The 18,167-nt window shown below is 41.6% G+C and overlaps 1 protein-coding gene and 1 non-coding gene across 5 annotated transcripts in view; one reads left to right on the forward strand and one right to left on the reverse strand.

Annotated features, from left to right (window-relative positions):
- Positions 1–18,167, reverse strand: part of MCUB (mitochondrial calcium uniporter dominant negative subunit beta) — a 91,256-nt gene that overhangs the window by 19,049 nt on the left and 54,040 nt on the right. For all 4 annotated transcript variants that reach the window (XM_054726686.1, XM_054726685.1, XM_054726689.1 and 1 more), the window contains exons 2-3: positions 4,096–4,171; positions 3,426–3,596 (exon numbers count right to left, since the gene is read on the reverse strand). In XM_054726686.1, coding sequence (XP_054582661.1) covers positions 3,426–3,596; positions 4,096–4,171 — 247 coding nt within the window. The remainder of the gene's footprint in view (positions 1–3,425; positions 3,597–4,095; positions 4,172–18,167) is intronic.
- Positions 2,315–2,421, forward strand: LOC114234690 (U6 spliceosomal RNA). The gene has a single exon (XR_003620876.1). It is a non-coding gene; the product is annotated as a U6 spliceosomal RNA (small nuclear RNA).

Consider the following 18,167-nt stretch of genomic DNA (forward strand, 5'->3'; position numbering starts at 1 on the left):
TTTGTGCTTTATGTTTCAAAGATGCTCAACTTATTTTTATTAATAAGCAGGGTGCACAACCATCCTTGCTTTAACCTCTTTATTTCATTCATTTAACAAGCACTTATAGAGTACATACTACCTACCAGGCAAGCACTGTGCTCAGGGTTTGCATCTACCTGCTCTCAGAAGCTTAGGAAGGCAAGCCCTGTGGGGGAGGTCCATGGGTGTTCACTGGACCTGTGACTGGGGGGAATGTCTGTCAATTTCAGGGATGGAGTATTAGGCCATTGTGACCATCGGACTAAAACCCTACTCTCTGATTCTGGTTTTACCAGGAAAAAAGCTCCCTTCCAGTTAAATCCAAAGTCCTTACAATAACACTCAACAAGGCTTTCCACACTCTGCCCCTCCTCGCCTCAGGGCCTCTGCTTGGAGACTCTTCTCCTACCTACAGAGCTCTCTCATCTCTTCCAGGTCTTCTTCAAATGTGACCTTAGCAAGCCTCCTACCCCAGCACACACATACACACACACACTCTCCCCACCTCACTCTGCTTTATTTTTCTCCATTTCACTTATCTAATACTAGAGGCCCGGTGTACAAAAATTCATGCACTGGGGAGGGGGGGTCCCTCAGCCCAGCTTGCCCCCTCTCACAGTCCAGGAGCCCTCAGGGGATGTCCTACTGACAGCTTAGGCCCGCTCCCCGCGGGAGGCGACTGGGCTGATCAGGGGAAGGTGCCGCCCCCATCACCACGCTGCTGCTGCCACTGCCAGCCGCCGCAGCTGCCAAGGTGTTTTCATCAACACAGAGTCCAGTCCCTTCACCACGAAAAAATGACTTTAAGCATTTTCAAGATGTCTCTTTCATAGGATATGACATTTTTTTTCTTTTCTTTCTTCCTTTCTTTTTCTTTCTTCCTTTCTTGCTTCCTTTCTCCTTCCTTCCTTCCTTCCTTCCTTCCTTACTTCCTTCCTTCCTTCCTTCCTTTCTTTTTTTCCCTTCCTTCCTTTCTACCTCCTTCCCTCCCTCCCTCCCTTCCTTCTTTCTTTCTTTTCCTCACCTGAGGATATTTTTCCATTGATTTTTAGAAAGCGTGGAAGAGAGAGGGAAAGACAGAGAGAAACATCAATGTGAGAGGGACACTTCGATTGGTTGCCTCCTGCATGAGCCTGACCTGGGCCCTGGCCAGGGAGGAGCCTGCAACCTAGGTACATGTCCTTGACCAGAATTGAACCTGGACCCTGTGGTCCACAGGCCGAGGCTCTATCCACTGAGCCAAACCGGCTAGAGCAGGAAATGACATTTCTTAGCCCCTCCAGCAGCGAACCTTCGTTTTTTCCTCCAGGAGTGAGGTGGAAAAACCCTAGACCACCTTCTTGGATTCTTACTACCCAAGTTACCAAGAACACTGTGAGTGGCATACCAGGAGCTTAGCCAATGAGCGGTCAGAAAAGGTGTTTCCTCTGCAGCTCACGTGCAGAGGCGGGACTGCTAGTGTGCCCCGGCTGGCAGGCCCTGTTCTCTCCGGGCCTCCCCGCAGCCACGGTGGCTGGCAGGCCCTCTTCTCTCCGGGCCTGCGCCATCTGTGGCTTGCCTCACTGCACACGCAGTCCCCTCCCACCCACCTGCACACGCAGCCTCCTCCTGAGCGGTCGTGACATTATGGCGTCCTGGACAATTTGCATGTTACCTCTTTATATATATAGATTTTATATATTTTATTTTTTCACCTTGTTTCTTTATCCCTTTAAAATGTATACTCCACAAGAGCAGGAGTTTTTCTTTGCTCTACCTCTCACATCTAGAATAGTGCATGGTATAAGTTAGGTGCTCAATAAATATTTGTTGAGTAATTAATCTTAATTTTTCCAACTTCTATAATCTATCCTTTATTAGTTCTGAACTTGGCTAGGGGAGAAGACTGTTTATTTCTTTTCCAAAACTGTACCAATATTCAACTTTTAAATAAGCTTATTCTAAGCATGGAATACTACCATAAAATAACAATGCCAATTTATTCACTTATAAAGAATAAACAATCCTATATTCTATTTTAGGGGCAGTAAGTCTAAGGCCATGTCAGATCACAAGGGCATAAAATCTATATTTTAAATATGTTTTTATTGATTTCAGAAAGAGAGAGGGATAGAAACATCAATGATGATGTTCTGCAACCCAGGCATGTGCCCTGACTGGGAATGGAACTGTGACCTCCTGGTTCATAAGTTGACGCTCAACCACTGAACCACACCAACCAGGCTAAAAGCCATATTTTAAATTTAAAATGTCTAAATGATTAACCACCTATGCTGGTTTTTAAAACTATGTAGTGCTCGCTTTGGCAGCACACAGACTAAAATGGGAATGGTACAAAGAAGATCAGCATGGCCCCTGCACAAGGATGACACACAAATTCGTTAAGTGTTCCATATTTTAAAAAGTATATTCTTCCTGAGAACCAATTCTGTCAAAAAACATACTAGATTGAAAGTGCTCTATAACAAAGATAAATAAAGTATTTGTGTATTTTAATTGTTCACTGGATATTTTAATCATTGAAACTACATTTTTAAATATTATTCAAGTTTTGCTGAAAATTACACACTGATGACTGTGTTACTAAAATTTTCTCAGGGCTGAGTTTTGGCTCAAATAAACTCATAAAAATTCAAAAATAAAATAAAATTTATTCATGGCTAAGTTTATGAAATAAGTAATCGAAACTTGCACTAAATTTATTCAATAGTTACTTTGTTTAATATTATGATTCTAAAAGGTCTCAGTGAAGACCAACCATTTATGATATAAAGAATCATCTCAAAAAATTAAAAATGGAACTGCCTTATGACCCAGCAATTTCACTTCAGGGAATTTATCTGAAGAAACCCAAAACACTAATTTGAAAGAACATATGCAGCGTTATTTACAATAGCAAGATTTGGAAGCAGCCCTAGTGGATGGATCAGTAGATGAGTGGATAAAAAAGTGTAATATATTTATACAATGAAATAGTACTCAGCTGTAAGAAGAAAGAAAATTTTACCCTCTGCAACAGCATGGATGGACCCAGAGATCATTATGCTAAGTGAAATAAGCCAGTCAGAGAAAGACAAGTACTTGTGATTTCACTCATATGTGGAATTTAATTAACTGAACTAGCAAGCAAAATACAGACAGGCTCATGGATAGAGAGCAGGCAGACAACTTTAGTGGGGAGGTGTTGTGTGGGAGATGGAAGGATTGAGCCAAAAAAGAAGAGGAAGAACTCATGGGCATGGACAACAGTGTGGTGATTGCAATGGGTGGCGGTGGAAAGTGTATAGTTGGGATAAATGGTGATGGAAAATATAATTAAAGAATCAATTTCTTTCTTAAAAAGTAAAGAAGCAAAACAAAGGAAAAAGAGGAAAAAAACGAAGTTGAAAAAAATATAGATATACCTGTTGTGAAGATGGATGCATTTTTGACACCTTTATCTTCATTTCGTAGGTCCTGAAGAAACGAACCAACTGTTGATAACATTGGTTTGACTACAAATTGACAGCGTTCATTTCTGGATGGTAAAGTGAGTGTTATCAAGGGAAGGCCATGTCTATAACTAACTGTTACTTCTGTTAAGAAAAAAAAGACAATATAAAAATAGATAAATTTTACTTTTTATAAAGGTAACTTTAAAATCAAAACCTCTAAAAGGAATGCTTAGCCATGTATTCATAAGCCTCTGAATTCCTGTTATCATCTGCATGGCTCCTATAGTACCTTCACCATACGACAGTTTACACGATTTCCCTACCATTCTATGACGTTTTATCATAGCCTATATCACACTTTATTATGATTACCTTAGAGTCTTCCTAGGTAAAGAGTTAAGTTTTTGAGGGAAGAAACATTTCTCATTCATCTGCAACTGCTGGGGTGGGAGTTTGCCAAAAGACATCAGAGATGTCAGGGGAACAGAAAAGGGAGGAACTGAACAGAGCCAGATGCAGGGTGGCATGAAGTGGGGAAATGCAAGAAAAGTCTGTTTTGCTCAAAACTCACACTCTCATTCGATTTGGAAGAATAGCAATAAATCAGCATAGGAATCAAAGAAGTGCTCTGAAAGCTTACCATCAGGTGGCGCCACTGTGCTGTAAAAATGTGCTTGATAGCATTTCCAACTTCCACACAGCTTCACACACAAAACCTGTAAGAAAGATATTTTTTTTCTTTTAGAAAAAGTGGGAAAGTTGAAGTAAGTACCTTTGCCATAAGATTCCTTTTCACCTTACATGGCAAGCATAATGAAAAATCCAGCTTCCTGCACATGCCCGGGTCCGCCCTGGAGGAGCTCCCTCGCCCTTTCCGGCTGCAGGGCTGGCTGCCTGCTACCAGGGTGAGCTGCAGCACTGACACCAGGACCAGGTTCTCACCTCGGGGTGAGAGAACTCTGAAAAATCCTAGAGTGCTGAGAGAATTTTTAAATTTGGTTCTTCCTTTTAGGAGATCATCTAAAATAAATGGATGCAAGTATGTTCTAGGTATTTGCTTCTCCAAGCTGGGTCCCTGGGCCAGAAGCATCAGCACGCCCTAGGAGCTGATTAGCAATGCAGATGGTAATGATATAAAGAATCATCTCAGACTGATTGGATTAGAATCTGCAGTTTAACAAGATCCCCAGGTGATTCTCCTGCTCAGCAGACTTTGATAAGGACTGCTCTTGGTAGGTCTGTGTTGTTCGATTTGGTAGTCACTAGTCGCATGTGGCCATTTATATTTAAATTAATTAAAATTAAGTAATCCTAAAAATTCAGTTTCTCAGTCACCTTAGCCAAATTTTCAGTGCTTCATAGCTCTTTGTGCAGAGTGGCTGCCACTGGACAGCACAGGAAGAGAGCATTTTCTTCATCACAGAAAGCTCTGCTGAGTCTTCTGGTTTCTACTAGTGCCCTGGTGCACGGATTCATGCACATTGAAAGGAAATTAATTAGAAGGTGGCCAGCGGGGCAGGCCTGGGTGAGATGGGCCAGACATGCCCTGGAGCCAACCTCCTGCGTCCCTCCCCGGCTGGACGCACCTGGGGCAGCGCTGCGGCTCAAAGGGCATCTGCAGAGTGAGCGAGGTCCCTCCGGCAGGTGAGGTTCCTCTGCCTGGCCTGCGGGGGATCGGGCCAAAACTGGCTCTCTGACATCCCCTGAGGGGTCCCAGATTGCGAGAGGGTGGTTCTCAGGTGACGCACCCCAGAATCGGGCTCCCTCCTCTCTGGTTCCGGGCGCGTCACCTGACAACCGCCACTGCCAAGTCACTGCAGCTCGGCAGCTCCTGCGTTGAGCATCTGCCCCCTGGTGGTCAGTGCATGTCATAGCTACCGGTCAGACAGTCGAACAGTTGATGGTCACTTAGGCTTTTATATATATATATATAGATAGGGCTCTTAGCTTCTTATTTTTACTTTCCATGAAAAAGTTCGTTCTATTCTTTCTGCTTTTCTACTATTTTAGAAATCACAAATTAAGTGGTTTCCTTTACATGTTTAAAATGATGAATAAGTAGTTAAAAATGTGTTCACTGCTACAAAGTGAAATAATGACACTGACTCAAATAATGCTCCATTATGCTCAAAATCAAAGCAATCCCATCATAAAACAAAACATGCAAATACTTGTTTCTAGTATTAAACATATCTAGGCAATTAGTTTCAACAAAATATCATCTATCTCATTAAAGCTGTTCATTTGAATTTTATTTCTAAAACTATAACTCACTACTACATGAGAAGGAAAAAAGCTGATTATTTCTTAGAATAGATGCAACTCTCAAAAAAAAAATGTAGAAGTTCTCCAAGTTTGATAATAGATATTACAATACTATCTATTACTTTTAGTAAAACTACATGAAACAGAAAAATATATCCATTTGAAAATATGTCAGAATTAATTCTCTACCAAAATCTCTTAAAATATTTAATGATATAAATTATTCTCCATGTATAAAGGCTAAATATAAACATGTAGGGGCTAAAAGTTAAAGCCCCTCCCTTTACTTCTCCACAATCCCTAACTTTCCCCCCTGAAGTAATCACTGTTAGTGATGACAAAGACTCTCTTCTTGGCCAAATCTGACTCAGGTCCTGTAAGCTTCACTAAGCCCCATCCTTGGGCATGTCCTCCAAGAACCCAGTTTCAGCAAGAATCCTGTCAAGTTGGTTTAGCCAGAACCCTCCATACCTGATCAAATTCATCCTCCACCATCTCGAAAGTATTATCTGATCACCCTCTGCCTTCAGCAAGAATCCTGTTAGGTCAGTGTAGCAAAGATCTACCAAACCCCACTCTGCTCCTCAGATATAAATCTCGACTTTTCCTTGTTGTATTTGGAGTTGAGTTGAATCTCTCTCTTTGCAAAGTCCCCCTGTTGTGGTCCCCCTGAATCAAGTCTACCCTCCTGTTCTACAACGAGTGCCAGGAATAACTTTTTCTTTGGCAATGGCTTGATGTGCATCCTTCCAGATTTTTTTCTATCTACTACCACCTTTATATATGAGTTAATGTCTATGCTGAAGTCTGTATAATGCTAAAGGTATTAAAGACAGTTACTGAGTCAGGTTCCTAGATAGCAATAATGATAATTCCTCATCATAAAGTACTTATCATTTAATGTGAGATGAAGTTTCTGATCTACTATCAAGGAAATCATTTTAAGATGCACCCTTTTTGGGTCTCAAAAGAACTGTTGGCCCAGAAAGAAACTCACTACAGACTGATTCATTTGCCTGTCAGCATAACCATTATTGCTTTTCTCATTTTCGGTTCTTATAAGTGTATTTCTAATAGCACATGATCTCACTCATCTAGGGGAAATAATTAACAACATAGACTGATGAACAAGAATAGACCCAGAAACAAGGAGGCATGGATCAGACTGTCGGGCCTCAGAGGGAGGGTAGGGGAGGATGGGGGGTAAAGGGGAGAGATCAACCAAAGGACTTGTGTGCATGCATATGAGCCTAACCAGTGATTAAGGACAGCAGGGGGGTGGGGGATGTGTAGGGAGGGGTGTGGGATGGGAATGGGGGGATGAGGACAAATATGTGATACCTTAATCAATAAAGAAATTTTTAAAATTTTTTAATAATAATAAATAAATAAAAAGAATAAGACAAGGAAAAAAAAAAAAAGATGCACCCTTTTGACAACCAGTGTTATAGAGACAGAAAGACATGAGCAGAGCAGGGACAATGGGCCAGGTGCAGAAACTCACCGGGGCGGAAAGCCCTGGATGCCTAGAAAGGGGCAAAGCTTGGAAAACAAGGACCTTGTAACCTTTTTCTCCCCTAGCATATTGCTGGACATGGGATTTAGATCCTCTGACCTTTAATATCGCTGGTCATGTGGTTTAGACCCCCTGACCTTTTCCTCCCTAAAGATAACATCTAGGCCTCAGTTGTATTTCAGCTCCAGGCCCAGAAAAGCAGCAAAACTAGACAAGTGACTCAGTGACTGCCTCAGGACCAACTACATTTACTAAAGACTCCAGCCCTGGTGCCGACCAATCAGTGGAGAACATAACCCTGAAAGAGCACACCTGGAAAGCTGATGTTATATTGAGACCCTCCCAAGAGACCTCTCCTAAGATTTCCACCTGCAAAGAGATAAACACCCTCAATGCAAAGGACTCATTCTTCCCTCTCCCTCAGGCGAGCATGCCTGTGCCATCCCCTTTCCCCTCACCTCCCCACACAAGTATGTATCCCCTAAACTCTAATAGGCCCCACAAGACTTGCAACCAGAGGAGCAATGGGCATTGGCATTTTGTTCTGGGCTAAACCCCTAACCTATCTCCAAGGTCCTCTTTGCTCTGACTTCCCAGTGAGCCAAAGCAGCCCCACCTAGGCTCTCCTGTTGCTTCTTCTATGCCCTTCCTTAGTTCACTGTTCTAAATGTGTTTTTGTGTGGCCAATAAATTCTTGCTTATTTTGCTGCAATTTGTCTCTTGATTGAACTCTTTCCTTCAAGAAGACAAGAACTGAGGTCTCGTTGTTTTGCTGGTAACACCAGGAAATGCTGAAAGGCAGAGTGGCCAGATAATATTATCAGGGCTTTCTCAAGCATTTGTGTGACTAACAATCACCTGGAGGGCTTGTTTAAACTCAGATTCCTGGACTCCACCCCCAGGGATTTTTGTTCTAATAAGTCTAAGGTAAGAGTGTATAGAATTTTCATTTTTAATAAGCCCCAGGATTACACTGAAGTTGAAGATGTGTAGACCACATTACGAGTAGCTGACCCTCGATAGCTTTCAAGGCACTTAAGTTTCTGCATTTAATTCTATATTTTAGTGCTGGGTTAAGGGTTCAGGCCTTCAAATGATAGTATCAGGTCAAAAAGCTGGCTTCCCTTTCATCACTATCTTTCCTAAATACAATTCTAGTCACTTCACACCCCTGCTTAAAATCCCTTAGCCTTATATGAAGTAGAAAGAATAAAGACCCCAGGGTTGAAAAGAAGGGGATTCTAAATTTAATTCAGCCACTTAACAGCTGAGCCATTCCAGATAAGTTATAAGAGGGACCACTCTGTGCTTCAGTTTTCTCAAGGGTTAGGTGAGGATAGCAACATCTATCTTGTAGAGCTGATGTAAAGATTAAAACAAAGCATTAAGCAAGTGCAAGGCATAACACATGCCTAATGGCTAACTCACCTCCCAGCTTTATCACTTACTATTTATTCCAGGCAGTAGGAACTTGGGCCCCAGGCAAATGTGCTTTGTGTCATTAAAGTGCTTTCTTTATCTACTTCTACCTAACAAACTGTTATTCTCTCAAGGTCCAACTCAAGGATCTTTTCCTCCTTCCTGTTGGCCATGACAATCTAGTGCAGTGATGGGCAACCTTTTGAGCTTGGTGTGTCAAACTTTGCCAAAAAACTGAGCATAACTCGGGTAGTGTGTCACTTTGAGGAAAAAACTAACTCCAAGACTCTAGTCGCAAATGTTTCATCCTCAGGAGCAGCAAATGTTTCATCCTCGGCATGTCATCAGAAATGGCTACGCATGTCAGTGCTGACACGCGTGTCATAGGTTCGCCATCACTGATCTAGTGGAAAATGTACAGGCTTTGCAGTCAGAACTAAGATGGGATTCCAGCTTCAAGATATACCAAGTACATCCTGACCAGGTAGCTCAGTTGGTTAGAGGATCTTCCTGGTATGCCAAAGTTGTGGGTTTGATCTCTGATCAGGGCACATACAAGAGTCAAACAATGAATGCATAAATAAGTAGAACAACAAATCGATCTCTCTCTCTCAAATCAATAAAATAACTATTAAAAAGATGTACCAGCTACTGTGATCTTTGACAGCCAGAGGGTTCAGAAGAAATGGGTTGTGAGAAAAAGAAGGGAACATGTTGGGGTGGGAGTGGAGGGTGGGCTATAGATAGAAGACAACAAGAGAGAAAATATTAATATGGGAGAGATCTGTTTGAGTTTCAAAGTAAAAGGACAGCAGCCATTAGTCGAAAGGAGATGTATAATGACTACACATTGGGGCCAAGTAACAAGATCAGGTTGCTTCTAGAGTGATGTCACCATTTAGATTAAATACCTTTTTTTATTATTAAGAAAACAAAGATGCCATTTCCACTAAAGATTAAGGGACCCCTGTGCTCCATGCTCAAAAACAATGTATTTCCATGTCCCCAAAACAAAAGAGAAACACAATGTGATAAGCAGGCTCAACTGGACAGCCAAGGGGGTTCTGGGTTCTGCAGGAAAAAAGAAAATGTTTCAGTGGAAACTTATGCATTGTCCACAGCACATGTTTCCAAGTGATCACAGTTTATCCCTGTTCATTGGTTTGGAGGCATTTTGCAACTATTTGTTAACTGTAGGAAACTGGTAGCTATGTAAATTCTGTCCAACCTGGTAGTGATCTAAGGGACTTTCTCCCCACTGTGGAAATACCAGTTTTATATCCTTTTGCAATTCATCTTAACATTCTTCTTTCCATATAAATTTGTGCTGTTTTATTTTTCCTTTTAATTGGATATAACATCTGCTTGGTCCCTTCATATTATAAGGTTGTGGATAGAAAAAGGAGGTCTATAAGAAATCTAACCAAAAGTAACCTTAAAGGGTCATAAATTTCTACCTTGGCAGGTCATAATGAGTAGTCATGCCTCAGACATATACCCTCTTTAGTAAATGGTTTAACTTTGCATTATACTAACCCTGTCCATTGAAATGCCTCTTTTTCAGACCACCCTCAAAAGAGAACACAATCCTGTTAACTATCTTGTAATCCAATCATAGACAATTTCTGGCCTTCCTTCCTCCCACTTATGTAATCTTCCTTACCTCCCCTTCTTAATTCCAAATGCATAAAAGAAGCTGCAGACTGTCATTCTCAGAAGCAAGGCTACATTCTTGCATCCACCTCCTCCCTGCTGTTTTCACATCTCAGGGATAATTTGCACCAAGGAGTTTCTAGTTAGTAGAAAGTCCCCTTTCCTCTTCCCCTTCAAATAAGCCTCTTTTCATAACTTTTGCTCTAAGCATGTTTTACAGGCTTGGGAAAAATACTGATAAGACACCTCCTCAGTACTGCTGGACTGTCTCTTGGAAAGCAACAAACTGTAACTTTTCAAGACAACCCCAGATATCTACTCAACCTCAACATAATTCCCCTGCCTTCATTGTCATTTAGCAACAGCCTCTGCTTAAAAGAGCAGGCTACTCTTTATTGCCTGCCCTGTATTGACTAGAGGGACCCCTCAGGGGATGTCAGAGAGCCAGTTTCGGCCCAATGGTGGAACAGCTGGTCGTTATGATGCGCACTGACCACCAGGGGGCAGATGCTCAACGCAGGAGCTGCCCCCTGGTGGTCAGTGCGCTCCCATAGGGGGAGCACCACTCAGTCAGAAGCTGGGCTCACGGCTGGTGAGTGCAGCAGCAGTGGCGGGAACCTCTCCCACTCCACAGCAGCACTAAGGATTTCTGGCTGACGGCTTAGGCCCAGTAGTTAAATATGTGTTTATGTTAAACACTTAAGGAAAGGAAACCACTTAGTCTGTAGTTTCTAAAGTGGTAGAAAAGAAGAAAGAATAAAACAGACTATTTCGTGAAAAGTAGAAAAAAAGAAGCAAAAAGCCCTATAGAAACCAGAAAACTTTTTTGAGAATAAAGAAAATAAGCATCCTCAATCCCACCAACCTGAATTCTTTTATGCCAGCCTTTATATATATACTAGAAGCCCAGTTCATGGATTCATGCATCGGTGGGGTCCCTCGGCCTGGCCTGTAGGGAGTGGGCCGAAATTGGCTCTCCGACATCCCCTGACGGGTCCTGGATTGGGAGATGGTGCAGGCTAGGCCAAGGGACCCCACTGGTGCATGATAGGGGCAGGGGAGAGACTGCGGGAGGGCTCCAGGACGTGTCCATGTCTGGCCCATCTCACCCAGTCCCCATCAGCCGGACCCCAGCAGCAAGCTAACCTACCGGTTGGAGCGGCTCCCCCTGGTGGTCAGTGCACGTCATAGTGACTGGTCAAACGGTCGAATGAACGGTCGGACACTTAGCATATTAGGGTTTTATTATATAGGATGGCTTAAAAGATTATAATGGATTATTTGAGAGCTGATTATTAATGTTTTATAAGATTTACCTACCTGATTAAAAATGTCTCATTATTTTAAGTTATTTTATTTAAACAGCTCTATAACCATTTATCCTATGGGTATACCAGAATCTACTTACTATTGTTGGACATTACCATTTTATATACTACTTCTACATATTTTTTCTAGTCGGAAATGAATGCATGATCATTTTAGAAAAACCATAAATCACATACTCTCAAAATAAAAAATAAAAATCGCTAATAATGCCATCATTTAAAATTATTACAGTTAACAGTGATGTATACCTTCCAGTTTATTTTCTCTGTACTGTATTCAACTTTTTACCATTACAACTAAACTGATTCTAAACATCTTTGCACATAAATCTTTGTTTGCATTTTTTCCTTTAGGATAGACTGCAGGATGATTCAATCATAAAGTTGTAACAATTTTAGGATCCTAAAAATGTATTTTCAAACTTCTTTGGGGAATATTTTCTTTTCTCTCCCTCCTCCTTTTAAAAATATATTTTTTTATTGATTTCAGAGAGGAAGGGAGAGGGATAGAGAGATAGAAACATTAATGATGAGAGAGAATCATTGACAAGCTGCCTCCTGCAGGCCCCCCAACACACGCGTGCACACACACACTGGGAATTGAGCTGGCAACCTGGGCATATACCCCTCACCAGAATCGAACCCGGGACCCTAGGGACAGGAATATTTTCTTTGCTTCATGTTGCTTTACTCAATACAATCCCAGATTTGTAGTAGTCTGCATCTAACCAAGCAGATTTTCATAAGGTTCAGAATCAAACAAAGACACATTTTGGCATCAACAGCAACAAGCTTCCTGCTGAAGACTCACCCTGACAGGCCACAGGTATCTCAACACCTCTCTACCTGAGTTTTTTCTTGTTCCTCCATAGACCTGAGCCTCTCCTTTATTCCTTACCTTGATGAACTGGTAGACCAGTAGTTACAATTGAACTGTCACTGAGGCCTACTGATTCTATTTCACACAGAGCCCTCAAATTCAACCTCTCCTTTCTAGCTCCACCTCTACTGCCCTAGCTCAGATCCTCACCATCTCACCTAAACCACTGTAACCGTTTCCTCACTGGCTTCTCCCACCAATCCAGTCAAGATTAAGATCTATTCCAATCTTCTAAAATCACACAAAGCAAACCATTTCTAAATTTAAAGACCTCTACTTGCTCTCCCTTGCAAAAAGACCAATTCCAAATAAAACTTTCCATGAGTTGATTCCTGTCTACTTCCCCAGCATGATTCCTTATCATTCTCTAGCACCACCTACCTGCCAATCCTGTATTCAGAGATGCCAAACATATTGCAATTTCTTGAACTTGGCACATTGTTGCACACTTCCTTGCCTTTGTACTTATTCCCACCCTTGCCTGGAAGCCCTGTCCAGTGTACCTATGTTTCATGGTCAACTCTTAACTCATCTTCCCACCATAAAACCCACAGTACTGGCACCCTTTTGATGAACTCTTCTGACTTCTAGATTTTAAATCTTCCTATCAAAATCCATTTCGTAGCACACACAAACACTTCAGTCTCTCTCAGGTACTACATGAATCATCATTGTTGAAATAAATCTTTTTGATCTAGGCATTCGAAGAAGTTAATCCACAACATGACTACAACAGAAGTGATACATATAGCATCTGACTAGTAACTGACAATAGCTTCCACATCTCAGCTATCTGTCTCTCAGCCAGGTCACATTTAACTCCCTTCTAAGCATCTGGCATTTAGGCCAGTCATTCCCTCAGTCTCTGGAGACTGACCTCAGCAGGACCCCTGAAATTATATTCTGGTAAATATTTTTTTCATCCTTCCTTTTTTCCTTCCCTTCTTCTCTCCTTTTTCTCATTTCAACACAGAAGTACTTTTGAGAGCAAATAATGAAGGATCACAATCCAGAGAGAAGATATTAGACTAATTTGCTTGTCCACTCTAGTCTGTTACCAACATATTGAAATATTAGAACATATTGGCTTAAAAGTACATTATTTATAATTAATAAATGGGAAGTCAGAAGAGTTCATCAAAAGAGAGCTATTTTGGGCAGTTAGATTTTTTTTTAACAGAAAAGCAAAATAAATGATAAAAGCTTGGAGCTCAGTGTGAGGTTCTATAAAAAAATCATGACACACCACAGGGTGGAAAACTAATGAACCCAAGCACAAGCTCCAAAACAAAGTAATAATGATCTAGCTAAGGGGTTTACTTGCTTGGTTCACACATTCCATAGAACTCCACATTAAGTGGTACATAAAACAGGGTTTTAAATTATTGAGTTTTTATTCATTTTCTATGCTTATTATTTTACCCATTTCCTTCTTCAGCATTTCTTCTGCATCCTCACTCCTTCCTTATGTGTTAAATTTTGTTCACTAGAGCTTTTAATAGTGCTTTCAATGACAACCTATGTATGGGTAGTAAACCCTCAATATCTGTTAATATATTCTGTTCTTTTCACTGTTGAGTTTAATCTGTTTACATTTATTATTTCAGATAAAGTTCGATATCTGCCATCTTATTTTGTGCTATTTATCCTGATTTTCCTTTGCTTCTTTCTTCCTTTTTGTCTTCTGACAATTGAACTAATTGTTTATATTCTTTCACCCTCTATTAATTTGGAAGTACATGTTTGTTTGTTTCTCTATCCTTTTACTGTTTGCCCTTGTACATTTTGAAATATTCTCACTTAGCTCAGAGTGTAAAGTTAATTTGTCTACCCTTCTACTGAACAATGATAAAGATCTTAAGTTGCATCAATCACCATTAAGAAGGAACTATTTTTACCTTATTTTTTGGAACTCCCCAAATTGTCATCATGACTATTGGTATATATAGTTATTACTTGTTAGATTCATCTGTAAGATTTCTAACTATTTTGCTCTCCATTTTTTTTCTTGCATTCTACTTTCTTTTGTGTTCAATTTTATTCTTCCAGAGAACTCTCAATAAGACTCTTTAAGTCTCTCGGACTTTATTTTGTTGAAATGATAGTTTATTGGATATAGAATTCCAGATTAATTATTTCCACTCAGACCCTTGAAGACAATCCTTTGCCTTTTGGCCTATGTCAGTGGTCGGCAAACTCATTAGTCAACAGAGCCAAATATCAACAGTACAACGACTGAAATTTCTTTTGAGAGCCAAATTTTTTAAACTTAAACTTCTTCTAACGCCACTTCTTCAAAATAGACTCACCCAGGCCGTGGTATTTTGTGGAAGAGCCACACTCAAGGGGCCAAAGAGCCGCATGTGGCTCGCGAGCCGCAGTTTGCCGACCACGGGCCTATGTTAACAAATCTTCTGTAAATTTAAATATTTTCTCCCATCTTTCTGCTTCTGGGGTTCTATTTTCACCACAGTGTGTCAGGTACAGATTTAATTTTATTTTTTCTTCTTAAAACTTCTTCATTCTAAGGAGTCACTCTGAAAAGAGCACTCATGGAGTGGGGAGAGGAGTGGCCTGATAGGGGGAGTCTGACTCTCAGTGTAGCTGGAGGGCATCCATGCATAGGGGCAGCCGGCATGGAGTCTCAGAGCCTGCACATGGTGAGGAGGGTGGGGTGGCAGAGCCTGAATGGGGGAAAAGGGCTTCTGATGAAAGGTAGGCTCAGAACAAGGTATTAGAACCCAAATCCAGTGAGGAAGGGGAAATGGTGGTGGCACAGATGACAAACTGTCACACATAGGAAAACTGATAAAATATATCAAGAATGGAAGTCAAATGTATCCTGTTAAAGAAGGGAGCTACCATATGGCACCAAAGAAAATAAGAATGAATCCTGTAGTACCGTAATGGAAGTACTGGTATGAATTTGTGGTTTTTAATATGTAAAATTATAAGCAAATATAAATAAGTGAAACAAGATAAATATCACTTTTCAAAGATACAAATGTTTAATGTATATATGTTTTAAATTTTATATATTTATATTTTTATACTTATTATGTAAATGTACATACTCTTTCCGAGGGGACCCATGAGCAGTAGCACTTCCAACAATGAGCATATCTAGCATCCAGATATTTGCTTCTAAATACCACTCTCATCCAGAAGGAACCAGAGCTCCTTGGAGAAATGGCTAATTCCAGGAATGGGGCATAAGGACAACATAAACCTGGAGCATCTTGCTTTACTAGAGAGCAAGAAAGTGCTCAATGAAGGACAAGAGACATAGCAAAAGGATTCAGAAGCAGTCTCAATAGTTAAAACTGGAACAACTTGAGCATTAAAATAAATGATAACAACAGGTTGAAAAAAACAGGAAATATGTAGAATTATGCACCTGAAACCTGTATTATTAACTAGCATCATCCCAATAAATGCAATAAAAAGAAAAGATATAGGAAACAATGATTTCATCCTAATATAATTAAGTAAATAAAAAGTTTGAAAATGCACTCATGAAACAAATTAAAAAATAAATAAATCTGTACTAATAAAAGGGTAATATGCAAATTGGTCAGGATGCCCTCACAGTAACAACCAAACAGCAGGCTGCATGGGGCGAGCAGGCTGGTGGGGGGGGAGGGAGGTGAGGGGCAACCAGGCTGGCAGAGAAGGAGAGTGAGGGGTATCCAGGCCATCAGGGGGGGCAGTGAGGGGCGACCAGGCCAAGTGTGTGTGTGGGGGGGGGTAGTTGGGAGCAACCAAGTTGGCAAAGGGGGGCAGTTAGGGGCGACCAGGCTGGTAGAGGGGGGCGACCAGGCTGGCAGGGGGAGCAGTTGGTGGTGACTAGGCCAGCAGGGGGGCATTCAGGGACGACCAGGCTGGCAGGGGGGCATTTGGGGGCGACCAGGCCAGCAGGGGTGCAGTAAGGGGCGACCAGGCTGGCAGGGGGGGCAGTTAGGGGCAAACAGGCCAGCAGGCAGAGGCAGTTAGGGGTGATCAGGCTGGCAGGGGGGGGGCAGTTAGGGGCGATCAGGCAGGCAGGCAGGTGATCAGTTAGGAGCCAGCAGTCCTGGATTGTGAGAGGGATGTCTGACTGCCGGTTTAGGCCGGATCCCCGGGATTGGGCCTAAACCAGCAGTCAGATATCCCCTGAGGGGTCCTGGATTGGAGAGAATGCAGTCTGGGCTGAGGGGACCCTCCCCCCAATCCCCTCACGAATTTCGTGCACCGGGCCTCTAGTAAATAAATAAAAAGTTTGATAAGGGACAAGATAGTTACATCGTTTTAATATGCCTCCACACAAAAGCATTAACACCAAAGGAAACAACAGTAACTTCAAAGGGAAGAAGGCTGGCAGAAACCAGACTTAGTTAAGTGATTAAAATGAACATTATCATTAGTGGGGAAAAGCAAAACCCTGCAATGAAAAATAATACATGCAACCATTTTGTGATATTCCTGACAATGGTGTATCATCTGAATCAGACCACAAGGAAGTGCAGACAAATCCAAAGGGAGACATTCTACAAAATAACCGTAAGTCTTCAAAGGAGTGAAAATCATTGAAAGACAAGAAAAAAATGTGACTGTTCCAGATTAAAGGAGACATGACAACTACATTCAACTGTGATTCTGAACTTGAAGGAATAAAGAACATTATGGGGGGACAGGCAAAATTTGAGTGAGGTCTAGGAATTAGATGGTAGTGTTATCATCGTAATTAGCTAGTTTATTAATATTAATAATAGAAAGAAAGCAAAGGGGAGGCCAGATATTATAAGCATGGCCATCTGGGCAACTTCACCAGGAAACTACAACTTCATGCTCCCCAGGGAACCACAGGTCCATTCCCTACAGATCACTGGGGAAGGGTCAAACAATGGGGAAGAGGTGTACATCCGCAGTGAAGTCGGGGTGACACACGGAAGGTGTTTGTCAGTCTAGCCTGGGAACAATGGATTGGCTAGGGGGTGGACTCCATCAGAAGCACGCAAAATCTTTGAAAGTTAAAATCCCAGACAAAGAGTTCTAGTCTACTATTGCTGTAGGTCAGCTATTTTCAACCAGTGTACTGCAAGAGTTTTTAAAGCATGCAATACCTGACTATGTAGTCAGGGGTACTGACATCTTTTCCCTTAGATTGTCAAGTAAAAAACTGACAACAGCCAACACAACAATAGCCATCTGGTATGAGCCATAATATATAGGTCATATAATAGAGTTGCATCTTAATGGTCATGTTCATAATAAGGTTGTGTCATAGGTCTAGGTTGGAGAAAAGCTTAAGCTCTTAAAAGTTCTCAAGAGGACAAACTGAATTTTAATTTAGGGGGGATCAAGAAGGAAACTCGATCTAAATTTATCTGAGACCCTACCAAACAGCACCCACAAATAATCTTCCAGCAACAAGTCCCAAACCGCTGCTCCACAATGTCTCACCCTCTGCTGGCTTCATGCCTTTGCCCTCAAATGCCCTCTTCCTAAGCTCTATCCTGTTAAAATTCTAGCCACGAAGCCAAACAAGTGTGCTGTGGTCAGAGCCAGGCTGCCTGAGTTTGAGTCCTGCTTCCATCTGCAGGACCCTTGCCCAGATTCTTAACCCTTCTGAACCTCACCTTCCTCTCCCTCTGCCTCAAGAAAACCCCAAT

This window comes from Eptesicus fuscus, chromosome 2 (genome assembly GCF_027574615.1).
Source record: "Eptesicus fuscus isolate TK198812 chromosome 2, DD_ASM_mEF_20220401, whole genome shotgun sequence".
NCBI classification, from domain to species: Eukaryota; Metazoa; Chordata; class Mammalia; order Chiroptera; family Vespertilionidae; genus Eptesicus; species Eptesicus fuscus.